The sequence below is a fragment of the Struthio camelus genome, chromosome 5, assembly GCF_040807025.1.
Source record: "Struthio camelus isolate bStrCam1 chromosome 5, bStrCam1.hap1, whole genome shotgun sequence".
NCBI classification, from domain to species: Eukaryota; Metazoa; Chordata; class Aves; order Struthioniformes; family Struthionidae; genus Struthio; species Struthio camelus.
In genome coordinates, this window is record NC_090946.1 from 45,773,760 (window position 1) to 45,789,573 (window position 15,814).

At 49.7% G+C, this 15,814-nt stretch overlaps 1 protein-coding gene across 4 annotated transcripts in view; it reads left to right on the forward strand.

Annotated features, from left to right (window-relative positions):
• The first annotated feature begins 1,964 nt into the window (after positions 1–1,964).
• The window catches only part of ACTN1 (actinin alpha 1), a 94,455-nt gene continuing 80,605 nt past the window's right edge, over positions 1,965–15,814 (forward strand). For all 4 annotated transcript variants that reach the window (XM_068946189.1, XM_068946191.1, XM_068946190.1 and 1 more), the window contains exon 1: positions 1,965–2,191. In XM_068946189.1, the coding sequence (XP_068802290.1) occupies positions 2,087–2,191 (105 nt within the window). In that variant the 5' untranslated portion in view covers positions 1,965–2,086. The remainder of the gene's footprint in view (positions 2,192–15,814) is intronic.

Sequence of the window (15,814 nt, forward strand, 5' to 3'; positions counted from 1 at the left end):
CATATTTCCTCAACGTAAATTACTCCACTCCGCTTCTCAAAAACCAGACATCATCCGCACCTGCCTGCAGGGAAGACAGTGGGGGGAACTTCCCATCCACTCCATTAGCATTTCTCTAGAGTGATATGAGTATTTTGCATGTTGTGACTTTTCATCATGACGCACGTTCAGGAGGACTTCCGAAGCGGCTAGTGCTCCTGGATTCCTTGGATCTGGCTCCCTTCAGTTAGGATGCTTTCAGCAGCCTGGTTTCCTAGACTGTCTCAAAATGGAGGCATCCCACAATTGCTTTTGAAAAACCATAGATGTCATCATTCCTATTTATTTAAATAATCTTACTACCCTGTACATATGACGGCAAGGTAAAATACAACAGGCTTTGAACAGTACAGAATAACTGATAATAATTGTTATGATATTCAAAAGTGCATACAAGTATCATGTGACAGACAAAAAGACAGAGAACCCAACAGAATAGCTCTCCAATATGTTCTGCACAGTCATTTATGCCAAAAAGTGAAAGAATATATCCAATTTCACCTTCAGACAATGTTTGTAAGAAGCAGAGGACAAATTCTTCCATTGGAAGAGGAGCTCACGAGTGCAGTTCAGGGCTAAATCCCGCCTGGTGCCAAGCATGTGTTCATCCTAAGGTTTAATAACATCCTTCCAGCCCATTTTCAGCATCCCTCTCCTCCACATTTGTGTGCCACAAGCTCTCTATTTCCTTTGAACCCAGATGAAACTGGACAAGGGCTCACTCAGCCTAGCCTTGGATGGTGTTGTGATGTGGCCTTTTTTTCCGCCTTCCTCTCACGTTGGTGAGAGATGCCATTCTGCTTCACGGTGTTGCCTAACCCAAGACCCCTGGGGAAACTAATGCTATTGCCATGTATTTCCCCCTTCTGTTGCTTTCATCCACAGAAGCCCCTGTCAAGTGCTTGAGAGTCAGTGAGTTCCTAAACACCTAGTATTTCTGTCCTAGAAAGCTGCTGGGTGAGCCGCACGTAGGCCAGCTCCCCGCTGTGCAGCGAGACGGGATACCTGCAGGCAGAGGACGGTCTAGCAGGCCGGCTGCAGCGCGGGGCGCTCGGCTACCTGCGCGGCTACGCCTTACCTCGACGGGGGATCACCACCCCGCGGCAAGAGAAAGGAGAAGTGCCTGATGCCCGAGGAGGAGCTTCTTCTTTTTTTTTTTTTTTCCTTTTATTTTTTTTTTTTTTGCGCGCGCGCTGAGTCTTCAAACACGAGCAAAAACGCTTACGTGAACGGCGCCGCACCAACCCAGCCCCACAAAATTCACCAGCGAGCCAGGTCGGGCAGCGCAACCGGCACCGCCCGAGCGGAGCCCCGGGCCGCCCCGGGTACCAGATAACGACGTTGCCTGTGAACTACTTACTTAAACGCAAAGTGCTACGTGTGAGCTGCCGGGCGGGGGGCGGGGGGCGCGGCACCCGCCCGCCCGGGGCCCCGGGCAGCGCCCGGCCAGACCGCCGCCTCCAGCCAGCGCCGCTCCGGCCGGCGGCGGCACCGGCGCCCAACGCCCGGGCCGGACCGGACAGCGTTTTCGGACCCCTTTCACGCACCAAGTGGGCGCAAAATGATTAAAAAAAAAAACGATGGAAGGAGAAAAAATAAACCCGAAGTAGCACCGACAGTCCTCGCAGGGCTAAAGCGGAGGCGGCTCCCGCGGGGACAGCCCGGCCCGGCCCGGCCCAGCCCCGGGAGCCGCCGGAGCCGCCGCGGGGGCCGGGGCGGGGGCGGGACGGCACGGCTGCAACCCACCTATGGCGGCAGCGGGTGGCCGTGACGGACGCGCGGGGGCCGCAATGAGCGCGGCGCCGGCGCAGAGAGAGAGTGGCCGGCGGCGGCGGGGCGCGGCCAATCAGAGCCGCGGGGAGGCGGGGCACGGGGGCCGCGCCCCGCCCCGCGGAGCTGCGTGCGGCGGGCGGGCGGGCCGCGGGCAGAGCTGGGCAGCGGGCGCCGCTGCCGCCTGGTCGGGTGCGCGGCCGCGGGGCCGGGCGCAGCGGGGTGAGCGCGCAGCCCGACGGGGCTGGGAGCGGGACCGGGAGCCGCCGCCGCCGCCATGGATCACTACGACCCGCAGCAGACCAATGACTACATGCAGCCGGAGGAGGACTGGGACCGGGACCTGCTCCTGGACCCCGCCTGGGAGAAGCAGCAGAGGAAGGTGGGCGCCGCGCCGCCGCCGCCGCCGCCGCCACGCGTGTGCGGGGCAGCGCCGTGGGAGCTGCGGGGGCGGGGCAGGGCAGGGCGGCGGGGCCGCGCCGCGCTGCGGGAAGCAGCGGCCGGCGCGCAGCGGGCAGGTAGCGGCGCGCTGCGGTGGCCGGCGCGGCGGTGGGACGTGTCGCCGTCCCGCCCGCGCCCCCGTCGCCGGCGGGGCTCCCCGCCCGCGGCCGCGGCCGCAGGTGCGGCGGCGCTGGCGGGAGGGGGGCGCGCCCGGGGCGGCGGCGGAGCGCGGCCCGCGGGGCTGGCGGGCGCCCGGCCTGGGCGGGGGGCGCCGCGGGGCCGCCGCCGCCTCCGCGCTGCCGTCGCCGCCGCCCGGGGCGGGCTGGGCGGCCCCACCCGGCCCTGCCCTCCGGCCCGGCCGTTCGGCGGCGGGGTAATAACTCCCTGCTCAGTTGAATGGAGGCACTTTAGGGCTGGGCTTGTGCGAAGCTCATGTCCAAAAATGGTAACATTCGTCCTTTTTTTTTTTTTTTTTTTAAAACTTAAAGGGTGGCAGGAGGAGTTGGAGCTTCTCCGTTTCGGGTTTTTTTTTTCTGTCTTCCTTTTTTCTCCTTGAAACCGAAAAGCATCCTGTGTTAGATCACTCTGGAATCCTAATCCCTGAAACGTTTCCGTTTTAGTCACTCCACCAGGCAACAATAAAGCCGAATTTAAAATAGCCGTAATGCTAATATGGCAGAGGCACCTAGAACTGCAGCAGACTTGACACTTCCATGTGAATCACTTGTTCGCTCCTCGCTCACGTTTTGCATTGTGTCTTGCCCCTGCCTAAATCATGAGCACCGAACACCAAGACCTTGCTTGCTGCTGAGGAGGACATTACTGTGTTTAAACACATATGTGTATGCATACACATATATGTGTGTGTGTATATATATATATATGCATACATATATATGTATGTATATACAAATATATACATACACATATATATATGTGTGTGTATATATATATATATGTAACACTTGCAAGGCTGTTGTCAGGCTTCCTGTAAGGAGCTGGGAGCAACTGGAAAGCAGGGAGCACCAGTAAGAAGACTCTTCCTCTTTAGCCTCATTCTTCCCCCCCCCCCCCCTTCTCCTTTCAGAAAAAAGGGTCTTTGGGTTCTCCTGCTTGTAGCTATCTGAAATGGTGCCTTTGAGAAGCATTTTCCCTAGATGATGCTCCCCCTGATGAGTTAATTGAAGGTGATAGCTGTGGAGCTTCTGTCAGCAGTTTCCTCGCTTGGAGAGACTTGCAATGGTGAGGGTAGACAGCATGAGAATTAAAGTATACAAACAAGGGCATTTAGTTGAGAAAGAGTTTGTGGTGTGTGAACTTATATTTCAACAAAGAAGAAAAGAGAGGAATGTAATCTCAGTGTGGGGTGTAAGTGCCAGATCACTTATCTAAGACCAGGCTCTAGTCCTTTGAGGAAGGAGGTTTCTTCCTTTTCGGAAGAACTGCCTGGCTGTGATCTGTATCTTCAGCTGCACACCTATATTTGGCTAATACAGCTAGAAACAACCTGTGGGGCGTGTTGGGGCCCAGAGAAAGATGGACAGTTTTGCTCCCAGGTTATAGGGGAAATGTTTTGTCACGCTTCTTGTGTTTTACTGGAAGGGAGAATATTTTGTGTAGTGGGACTTGGTTGTCAGAAGCAGGAATTGAACCTCTGGATTTAAAAAAAAAAAAAAAAAAAAAAAGTCCCAGAACATGAGTTGTAATATGTTCCCTGAAAGGTCAGAGTCTTTTCTTTTTTTAACTTAATATTATCTCCTTCAAGGAGATCTTAAGTCATCTTCATCCTATCACAAGAGGGGGACAGAGAGCTGCTCTATAAACTTGGGTTATATGGCCAGAGGAGGGGAGAAGCTAAAATAGTTTTGAGGAATTAATGCATCACTTAAAAATCATCCAAGCCAATTTATTTTGCTGGTTGATCACTAGTAGTGAACCTCCTTCTCCAGCTTGCTGAAGAAAGGGGCTCGGTCCGGTTAGGAGTCCCTCTCTGTGGTGGCAGGGTCACTTTGTTGTTCTTCTGCTGATGGACAGCTGAAACCATTCTCTTCTGCAGTAGATGCAAGATGATAGTTTTATTGTGACCCGCCTCTCTAGTTTCTGTACGTAGACAGACCAGGTTTGGGAGGGACAGCTCTTCCCAGCTTCTGCCCGCCAGACTAATCCCCCTCACAGGAATGGCCAAACTTGGTTCCTGGCCTGGGCAGGCTGTGCAGATGCTGAAGGACGATCGTGTTCCCATCGCTGCCTTGGGGCTTCCCCCTTCAGAGGGTGGGGAGATAGCGGTACCCACCAAGTGCAAGCCTGAGATTTGTAGTAAATTTGTGCTGTCTCCTTTCCCTCCTCCTCTTTTCTTATCTGGGAAGTGAAATAATGATCTGTGACTATAGTTAAATGTTCAATACCATACCGAGATGAATAGGACATTTTCATGTCTGCCAAAGCTATTTGTGTAGGTTCTCTTCAGGCTCGTTCTCAGTCTCTTGCTGTTGGCTCACATGTTTTAGGTTTTCCTCATCTAAGAAATACCTAGAGAATTCTTAAAAGCCTGTCTATCTGAAATAAAAGAGCACTGAGATTCTGGAAGAGCAAAAATATAATGCATTGGCTGAGTCCTGGGATGACGCTAGGTGAACTGAAATGCACTGGTTATGAATCCTGAGTTTGTGTTGCTTTTTTGCGCACACGAATGGGTGTTTGGACCATCGGTTCTTAGAAACGGCTGTGCCTGTTTCAGTATTGCCGTTCAGTCGGGTGCCACCTTTATTGATGGGAGAAAGCTGCTATTTCACTGTCTGCAAGCAGCAGGCCCAGAAGTAGCATATGAATGAGGAAATGTGCTTCAGTTTTTGAAAACGGTAGACCCAAAACCTTCCAAGCTGTGATGGAGAAGAGAGGTATAAGGAAATCTGGCTAAATGGGGATTTAAGTACTACCAAATTATTATTATAGCACTGATGTCAAGCAGTGAGGCAGACTTGAAACTTTCCTGCTTGGCCTCTCTCCTGGAGCAGAGACAGCATCTCTAAAATGTTGTCATGGCCAGCAACCCAGCAAACAAATGTGTGTTTGAGAAGTGGCTGCGCTTTGCTGGCCGTTCCCAGGCTGGCCCCGATGTCCTGGCTCAGTAAGGCCCTGCGGATGGTGCTGGACGGGTGGGGGAAGCTGTGCTGCCCTGCTGTCCTGCGTGGCTCTGCGCAGCTGGGACTAATTGAGACTTGGGAAGCAGACAGTCCTGGGGATGTAGCTCAAAGGCGAATTGAATCCATTTCCCTTCTCAACTGCATTGGCTCAGCAGAGCTAACAGCAGGCGTGAGAAGCGGGAAGAGCTACTGATTTTAGTAACTGACTCAAGAGGCCTGCTGCAAGGAGGAGGTGCGGTCGCCGAGCTATCAGGAAGGTGGTCCGCAGGTTCCCTACCTGCACGGGGTGATGCGTACAACAGCCCTCCCTGTCTGGGAAAATGCTGGAAATAGACTCTCGAGAGCTGCTTTGAGATGAGTAAAGGGATGAGCTGCAGAGTGAATTTTAAATTTGGAGAGCGATGCTAGGCCTCTGTCTCATGATGCAGAGAAGACCCTGTGGTCCCACATCTCTTCCCATCTGCCCTTTCCAGACTAAGTGCAATAACTAGGACCCTGTGAGTTGAGGACGGGAGGTTACTGGATTAAAATGTAGGCAGAAAGTGACAGTTCTTGGGAGTGAAACAGCTTTCCTTGAGAAGCTTTTTTTTTTTTATGTTCTGAAGAGTCCCTAGGAGGAATTGAAGAGCTCGTGGCAGCGTTGCTGTTCATAGGGAGCAAAAAACAAATTCTGATAAATCTGGTTTAATGTAAGGCCTGCACAGCCCTTTTCACAGGAGGAAGGGGTCTCTCTTGGGAATTAAAATACTTTCTACTTTGGACTATCAATCTCCTCTTAGTAGTTTCTTCTAACAACCTTTCTTTTCTTCCTTTATTCTTTCCTCCTCAGATTCAGGCCTCACAAAGTAGCACTAGCCAAGATAGAACAAGACTGATCCTGCTGTTCTCCAGTGTTACAAGGCAGAACTTGCTGAAAGGCATTGCCAGAAAGTCACACCTGAAGTGTAACTGTCAGGGTAGACAAGCTTCCCTTGTAAAATGTATGTTTGTGGGCATTTACTAGCTGAGAGACTGTCACTTGATTAGATTGATCCTCTTGATTAGAAAAGGCCAGCACCCATGTTTGAACTTCCCCTGGGTCACGCAGGGGCTTTTGCTGAAGGAGCTGGGTTAGGCAGTGAGTGACTGGGTGAGCTGCTTGGCCTGGCTTGTCTTTGCACGTGAAGCGAAGGGTAATAGTGAGAAGAACAGCCTCCTGCCACCATCTCTGAAATGTCCCACGGAGGTTGGAAACAATATTTCAGTGAAGCTGGTGCTGTTGAGGTGCTGTACCTGAGGCACGCTTGTTCTCATGCTGGTCACTGTCATTTCATGAACTAGTCGCTTATGGTTCGTATATTTAAAAATCTGGCCTGAAGTGTCTTGTCCAAACTGCAGAGCCGGGGAAAGAAACTTTAAATTGCTGTCTGACCTGACAGCTGCATCTTGACAATGTGAGTAGGAAGCAGGGTTCATTTGCAGCATAAAGAGGAAAGCCATGTGTGACTTAAACTTTGTAAGGAATTATAGTAATACTTTTATTTAAAAATGTTGATTAAATGGCTACACTGAAAAAAATGTGCCTCCTCTTTCTCCAGTGCTGCTCTGCCTCACCAAGTTGGCATTTCTGCGGTGATGTGGCAGTAAATGATATCTCTGGCTGAGAGAGCTGAACCATTCAGATTTTTGGTGCTGCTAAAGTAGTGACAGTACATAAATTTTTGGAGCACCTTTTCTACCTTAAATAAATATTTATCAAGTGCAGTTATTTATGGAAATTACTGAATTTCCTGTTAAAAACGGCAGCTTCCCAGATCCCTTCTCACCACTCTGTGCGTGCTACGTGCTAAGATACACATGGAGACAAGGGTGGTCCTGTAGCCATGCATCTCGTACCCTTGCTCCGTCTGCATCCAACAGGTCGTACAGCTCTTGTTGTCACGGTTTGAATTTTGCTTTGCTGAGCACCTCAATCTTTTTAGGTAAGATTGTTCATGATAAAAACTACCCATTAAGCATAGCTGAGGTCCCTTGTGGAAATGCCTCGCCTCCAAGTCTCCTGACTAATATCTATGACAGAATTTAAAGTTGTAATCACAGCTTCCTTTTCCTTTGATTTGAATAGTCTCCCTTCCAGACAGTGTCTGTTTTGAAACTGGAATCTAGATTTCCAGAAAGCTGCAGTTGTGATAGCTGCTGTGGGCCAGCATAAAAGTGAGATACCACATTTCTTAATCTCTGTAGTTTGCTAAAATTCCTTACAGTTCCACCATAGTTTCATCAGTGAGATAAATATCTGTTGCTGGTGAATATACAGTAGTGGGTCCTTGTGCTCCCCCTGTAAGGGACGTTGCATAATAATCAATTGATCATAGCAAGGGATGGTCCTTGATCGGTCTTTGCAGGGCGGATGTGCTGTGGGAAAGGTGGCCCTGATGCACATAAGGATCCTCTGTACCTTATTTCACACTGAGTGATACCAGTACAGAAACGGAACGATGAAATTTGTAGAATCACTTGCTCAGCTGCTATCTTGTCATATAGGCAGGCAATATAGGTCACTAGATATCTTAATCTTCTCTTTCAGATCAAGCTTTTGTTGTTTAACATAGGTAGCTTATCACCAGGTACTTGCTCTTCAAAACTCTTAAATCAAAAGTTGCTGTAGCGGGCCCTGGAAATGTCTGGCTTTGCAAATCAGTTATTCATTCTTGAGCGTGGCAGCTGCCTTATACTTTCTGTCATCAGATTTCACCAGGACATGTACGTGTGTGTTTGTGTTTATTAACAAGAACATTGTTATTCATTGTAACCTCTTGGTTGTGATGAATGAGGCATGTGGCCTTTGCAGTGACTTACCCTCCCATACAGCATCCTGTTTCTTAAGGGAAGAATGAAGGAGAAGGCAGGCGTGGGTTAAAAAGGAGACTGCACATTTTTTAGGAGGCCTCTGTAACAGATCCCAAGGAGCAACCCATGAGAACACAGTGCTTGCCAAACGGGATTGAACTGTTCATCCTCCTAATCTTCCAGGGTAGGGTGAAACACCTCAAAGGCATCCAGCTACCAGCACGCTGATGTAAAATGTGTCTGGCTGGGGAATTTCTTACTGACTGCTTCAGGCCACCAGTTTAAATTCTTGTGCATGTGATTTGGCGATGACGCTGTTGCTGTGTATCACTGTAACGGCTAAAGATGATAACGCTGTTTTCTTTCCTGGCCGCTCATAGTGCTCTGTGGCAAGCTTGGGGTGTCTGGTGTGCTAGCCTGCCACAGAGGGCATCTTTAAGCAGAAGCTGTTTGGAAACTTTTATTGGCTGTCTGGTAAGAACTGGTCTCTTGAAAAGGAAATGGATGCCTTTGTGTGTAGTAGTGTTGTTTTGCTACGAAAATTGAGTGTAGCTAGACTGTGGCCAGTGAGAATGCAGGTCAGTAAAGCTGTTGAGTAAAAGCATTTGGTCTTCCTGCGCACTTGGCCCTGCAAATTACGATGGAGACCCAGTGAACGCTACCTGCTCTTTGCAACCCTGAAGTGACCACTGCGAGCTGTAATAATACACTCCCCAGCTGCTCCTCTTGTAGGCACTTTGCTCGTCTCTTGTGTGCCTCATGTGAGATGCAGTCCCACAAACTGACATGTCTCATATTGTTACCTGGAGGAGGAACAGGGTTTAGTCAGCCTCCTGGCCAGGTTATAAGCCTGTATGTAGCCTCGCTGGGATCCACTTAAGGATTTGGCCTAGAGTTCTTAAGGCTGGCACAAGCAGTGGTGACAGGGATGGTGAAAACTAACAAGCCTCTGCTGGAGAAGGTCAGAGCTTTTTCCAGCTGCCTGTGGATTATCACTGTTGTCTGACACTTAGGCCGTTCTCTGGGGCGTAGTTAAGCTGGTTGGAGATGGCTTTGCTCTCTCTGCTGATGAGGTGCAGAAAGCAATCACTGTAGAAAAGAGGCTGGAGCTCTGTCTGTGGAAGCTTTGGGAAGCTGCTAAAATACTGCAAATAGAGAGGACCTGCCTCACTTGAGTGTGTTGTCTGCCTGAGGGGCTTGCTGGATGTGTTGTTGGGATTCTTAGAGGTGTTTTGTACGTATCTAGGCCATGGTGATTGAAAAAGAGGGTGGGGAACAGAGTTTACTCTTAGTCGTCTAAAAACCTAAAACCGATGTCTTGCCACATGTGGCTATTACAAATACAGTGGTTATCATAAGGAACTCACTTGGCATGACCTCTACAAATCTTGCTGAGCAACAAAAACCCCTCTCATCCCTCACAGAGTTATAGGTGAGCTCTGTTTGTGTGTTTCTGCCTGTGTGTTGGGGATATAGTGTGCTTGACAGATGCTAGGTAGAAAACATGTGATGTTAGTGAGAAAGGCCAGAGTCATCTTTCCTTCATAAAGCATAGGATTTACTCTCCCTGGGATTTGGGGGCCAAAGCATGTTATGTAGAGTTTGGATCCGTTGCAATGAGTTGGTGTAGAGTGGTGAGATATACTTGTCAGCAGTGGGACCTTCTGTCTGGCACTAGTCACACTAGAAAAGTCTGTTTTATTTCAGTCTCTGAAGCCATCCACCACTGCATTTTGACCTCACCAAATGAGACTGACTTACAGGTTCTAAAAAGAATCATCTGTACTCCTGAGACAGAGAACTGGGAAATTCTTTGGGCAACCCAAAAAATGCAGAAGTGAGCAAAACTACTAGCGATGTTATGGTTAGCAAAAAAGCTAGCTTCCCGTTGCCCTACTGTCGTCTTCCTCGCTCTTGTTCCCCCACTGCGTTGCAGCAGAACTTGGCCATAGGATTTTTTGTGGTGTGGCCTGGTGCCAGTTTAACCTCTTAACTCCTTATTAGGCAGTAAAGTAGAACCTTTTTTTCCCCATGTTGGTTTCCTGTCGTTGTCTTTCCTGCTGGGCTGGCAATGCACGTATCCTATTGCTAAGGGCTGGGTTAGACCTCTGGAAGCCAAGCCTTGTTGTACCAGTATTGCAGCTGACTGACCTCAGGCCTTTACCTGTAGTTGTCTTCTCTCCTCCTTATTCCAAATCCATTGCTTCTTTGGAGCACTAGGACATGAACAAGGCTTTGCAGGGACTTTCTCTGCCTTCAGCGCACTAGAACAGCTCCAGCTGATAGGGTTGGGATATGCATGAATAAACGGAGAGGATTTTGGTCACTCATCCGGCTGAGTCTTTGATTTGTTGTTCTAGCTATGTGGACTGAAAGCCTTCTGGAAATATGTTCATCCCTGTGGTGTGGGAAATGGCAGCAAAACCAGCCCTTCCGTTGTGTTGGAGCCAACGTACTAGTCTGGATGGGAAGTGCTGGCAGGTGAAAAGGCCGTGTCTTGGCTATTAACACTCACTACAGTGGACACTGCTGATGTGAGACTCCATTTATCACCTATCTGTCTGATCAGACTGGAGTGGTTTCGCATAAGCCCCTAAATGGCAGCAATCCAGTGCTTCTGAGCAGTTTTCCAGAAACATACCAGTCTGGATAGTTAAGAGGCCAGTAGGGCTGCAGGAGAGATTTCTTCACAGCATGTTGATCCACACCCTTGTTAGGTGGCTTCCTTGCTTAATGGGAAGGCAAGGATGACTTGATGTATCAGCCAATTGCTGCTCGGGCAGTAGCTTGACTTGGAATGATACCCTCGTTGCTACACTGATGATTGCTTAACATCTTTGACTTAAATTTTTGTAAGAAAAAGTTGAGGCAGGGTGTGCACCTCTTTCTCTGTATAGGCAGCTCCTTGCTGAGTGGTGTTGCTGGCTGAGGAGGGGTGGAGCAGCAGCTCAAGCAGCAGTGGAAGACACTGGCTTAGAACATAGTATCAGCCCTCACACTGACTGTGTTTGGTCACCAAGCAGAAAGGACTGGCTGCCAGAGTGGTGAGTGGGCCTGTCCTTCAGGATAGCACAGGTGGACTCTGCTTTTGCATCTTAAGGGCCCTCATTTTCGGAGGTATCCTTGCAAAATCTTCCATCTGCGTGCCAAGCAGCACGTTGCGGATGGGCAGCCCTTTCACTCCACTTCTCCTGCGAGCAGAGTGCTGGATCGCTGCTGTGCTAGATAAATTTCACACAGAATAGCCATGCTGTCTTTTACAGTGTTGAGGACAACTCCTCCGTCCTAGAGAGGTGTTGACTCAAGGCTGATTGGCAGCAGCGGAGGCATTCCTCTGCTTTCCATAGGCTTTGGATCAGGCACCCAGGGCTCTTGCTACTCCTTGCTGCACTTACTTGCTGCTGCTACTCCTTGCTTAGCACTACGATGCTAAGCACTTTGATTTCACTGCTGCTGTAAATGGAAGCTGAGCTGTTGTATCTTTGCTCCAGGAACTAGCTTGTAAAGGCCTCTGTGAGAGAAAGAGAGAGAGATCCATGTATGGTCTCTGCGTCCCGGCAGAGTGCTCTTTTCTTCATCATGGAAAGTGATGTGTACATCCCAGAGCTGTGTTTCCTGGCCAGATTCCTTGGCTTGATAGCAGCAGAGAGTTTCTTTCACTCTCCGGTATGCTTACCTGTGATCCCCTCAGTTTGTTGAAATGTACCCCTGGGTAAGTGATGAGTTAGTTCTGCTGCTTAAATATATAATACCCAATAAAACTTTAACATTTGGCTCAGCAAAGGAAAAGCAAGTACACAATTCTCAGTTGCTAAACGGTGCCAGAGAAAGGACACTTTGTTTAAAACTGTTTGGACCATGTCTGTGCCAGGGCTTATCACAATGGAAAATACTTAATTTCCTGAGGAAAACTCTGCTTGCAGCCAAGAGCAGTTCTAGCTTTTTAACACCTATATATGCTTCCATGTGAACTTCCTACATGCTTTATCGTGTTTGGGAGATCTGGAGATGTTGTAGAGGAAAGGGTAGTGGCTCAGAGGCAAAGGGGTGGTGGGGAGAAGAGTGTGTGAGTGCATTTGTTCAAGCCTCTGGCTTCTCTACCTCCACTCGGTGTTGCTATATAGAAGTAGCACATATAGAGGAAGTATCTGTCTTGGCCCATACCTGGCTTTGCACACAGAGCAAGAACTTGCATCTCATTAACGCTTGCTCATCAAGCACCTTTTGCCGGAAGCACTTTCAGGTGGCCGAGCTGTGAGGAGGAGACTGGGTGGGGGCAGCGGAGGAGTACATTCATTAATAAGTGCCAGTCTGTTTCAAAATGGCTAACGCGTGGAAACTTGCTGTTTCCTGAGGGTTTTGTTAGGCTGTTGGGGAGCTCTGGCCAGGGATGAGACTATTTACAGCTGTGGGGAGCCAAGTGTGAACTCATTCTGGGCAAGATGCCCAACTCCACTGGTTTTCCCCTGCCAGAAATCTTCCCCCCCCCCCCCCCCCCCCGCGATACCGAATTCAATTTCTACTAGTCCTCAGCTGAAGCTCTTAGCAGGGAAGCAGCACAAAGAGACCAAGTGGAGCAAGATGCTGCTCAGGATGGGGGTGAGGGGAGGGACTGAAGGACCTGAGCAGTGCTGACCTCGGTGGGGACATGCGCTGACTGGGGACCTGCGCCAACCCATGCCAGAGGAAGTGGTAGAGGGTAGTCTTCACCGAGGGGCGGCTGTGTGGATAGGGGTTGGCAGGTGATGTAGTCCCCTAGGGTGGGTGGAGAGGGGGAAGCAATTGATTGACTTTGCTTGGTTAGGCAGAGCTATCCAGCAGCCTACAGGGAGATACCAACTGGCAGTGCCATCAGGGTAGCTTTTTGGGAATTAGTGTTTTCCCCCTCATTTTGGCTGTAGCATGCTGGGGATTTCTTCTCTTCCTGTTAAATAGGAGACTGCTTTCCTCTTCTGTGAAAGGTGCTATGGTGCAGGAGGTACTCTTCAAGGGGGAAAGCTGTGTTGCTGTTGCCCTCCATAGAAAAGGCATGGTTGCACAAAACTTCCAGCAACATCTTCCAGTGCTGCTAGCCCTGCGCTTTGCTGTCTCTGCACTGGGATAGGACTTCCTGCAGTGGTCCACTGGTCTAGCTGCTCTTCCCCTAAGACTGCAATCAGACAGATGCTGCTGAAGAACAAGGAGAGGTGTGTGAAAAATGTATGTGGGGATGCTCCACTACATGTTCCTTGTATGTATTTTTAACAATAAGCAGAGGGACTAAGATGTTAATGCCTGGTAACTGTGGTCCTTCCGGTGGTAGCAAAAGTTGTTAGTGAAAGGAAATTTCTAGCCACTGTTTCTGATGAATGCCTTTAGCTCCTGATACTGTGGATGTTTGTATCCGGCTGTTCAATTCTTTTTTAAAAGAATTTCCAAAATGCCTGTAGTAACAACTCATTGCATGCTGTAACAAAGCATCATAAACATGATACCAGGTCAGTAACTTAGCATGCACACACCTGTCTGCAGCATATCTTCTGGGTTCAGTCATGTAGAGGTGTTGGAGCTGATTGGGCCAGCATATGAGCAGGAGCCCTTCTGTTCCTGCAAACGCTCCTACTCCAGCACTGTTAATTTTCATGTGCTAGCGTATCATTTAGTGACACATTACACTCTGCTCCTTGCTGTTGCAGCTCCTGCAAATGCTCTGACCCAGCCAGCTACTGACAGCCTCTTAAGAGGTGGACCACTGAAATCTGAAAGAGGTTTCTATCCTAAACCCAAAGGGATATTTCCCTCCCCCTCCTGTAATGGTTTGTTTCTTTAAAGCTGTTAACTGGCCATAATCCAATCATTACTACCGTAATTAGTGAACTGCTTACAGTAACTAAAACACTCAAAGCCTAATACCCTCAGTGTTTCCATGGTTGGGAACAACTGCCTGAGGTCCTGTGAGAGACAATTACAGCTGAGGGTCCAGGGGTGGGTGCAGAGGGCTTGGGGCAAGCCTGGCATGGGCCCGTGCTGCCTCTTGCACCAAGCCCTGGCTGGGAACGCGTGAGCTTCCTGCAGTGGGTAGATCCTCAGGGCCCAGCATGGGTGAGCCAGCATGCCTGGGCCTCAGCCCTGGAGGCTGCGACGGGAACTGGGAGTGCGCCAAGGGCTGTTGCCCCCCGGCTGCTTGTTCAGCACCAGCTGCTCAGCTCCTTGCTTTGCCTGAAGCAGCACAGCAAAGCACGAGGCCGACTTTTGTCACGTTGAACAAATCTCAGCTTCACCACCAGCGTTTCCCAGTGCTGCGAGCAGCGCGTGGCCATCTCCTGCTGCCCCTTTGTCTGGAGGGAGCCTCCTCTCTGCCAGTTGAGAGGAAGGACGTGGAGGTTGGGGGGAGCTGAGAGGCAGCTGATGGCACTGAAGATACAGTGTAATATTTAACGATTGGTTTTTACATGGTAAAATTTTCTTGCCTGTTGCAGCAGGTTTAATGTCTCCTCTTGCTGTTACAAAACCCTCTTATCCCTACTCAGTGTCTGTCTTCCCTCTTTCCACCCCCCCCCCCCCCAAAAAAAAGAAAAAAAATATTACAAGCTTAGACAAGGCCAAGTGAGTTCAGCTCCTTCCCCTCTCTGCTGATTCAGTCTTCTCTCCAGGACTCAGGGTTTCCAAACAGACACATGCCCTTGCCGTGTTCTTCAGTCATTTCCCCTTTTAGGTGAGGTGGCTTCCCTGAAGCCTTCTTCTGCCCTTCCCCTCCTACTGCGACATGAAGGCAGCGCCAGCACGCTTGTCTCCCGCCTTTGCCCTGCTTCCTCTTTTTTCTACCTTCCTAGATCAAGCTTGTTGTAAATTGAAATCTTTTTCCTTGGGGAGGAGGGGGACCATGAGGAGGAACAACACATGTGGCAGCTTTTAAAGTCGAGGGCCCTGCAGGATGAGAAGGGGTGAGGGGGTGAGCATATACAACTGCAGCCAGCAAAGGGCCTGCCATGTTAAAATCCCGAATGCCAACTGTTGGCTGGCAGGCTTGCTGTGCTCAGCAGTTGAGTAGGGTGGTTTTTTGCAAGTGTTTGGCCTGTGACAGGGTCAGAAAAATGAAAAGTCTGTTCGGCCTAGATTTACTGCAGGGTGAAGTTAGAAAAAAAAAAAAATCTCCCATGAGAGTTTTCATTTTGCTCTTGAGCAATTTTAATCTTGCTGGTTTTCCAGACTTCACTTCTGTCTGGTGCTGGGCAATAGAGGTACTACAAAATACATAGTCTGCATCGTGGCTCCCAAAAGATGAAAGACAAAGCTCTGAGAGCAAGTTTGTTTCATTTGCCCTGGGTTTAGCCTAAGGAAGGGAGAGATGTTCTCGCCCCTCTGGATTTTGTGCGTGTTGTCACCCTCTGGCACTGCTGTCTATAAACTCATATTACTGCCCCAAAAACGTGCTGTTGTCACTGAGCTGCATGAAAAAGTTGCAAATGCACGTAACATGCTCTAAGTCAGTGTGGGTGCATAAGGTGAGGAGTGAGTCGTGGAGTACCGGTGGCCAGAGGTTGCGTGTGACTGGCCCTGTGGATGTGCCAAGACCACTGCCTGTTGTCCTCCCTGTTTCCTTGTGCTCAGCC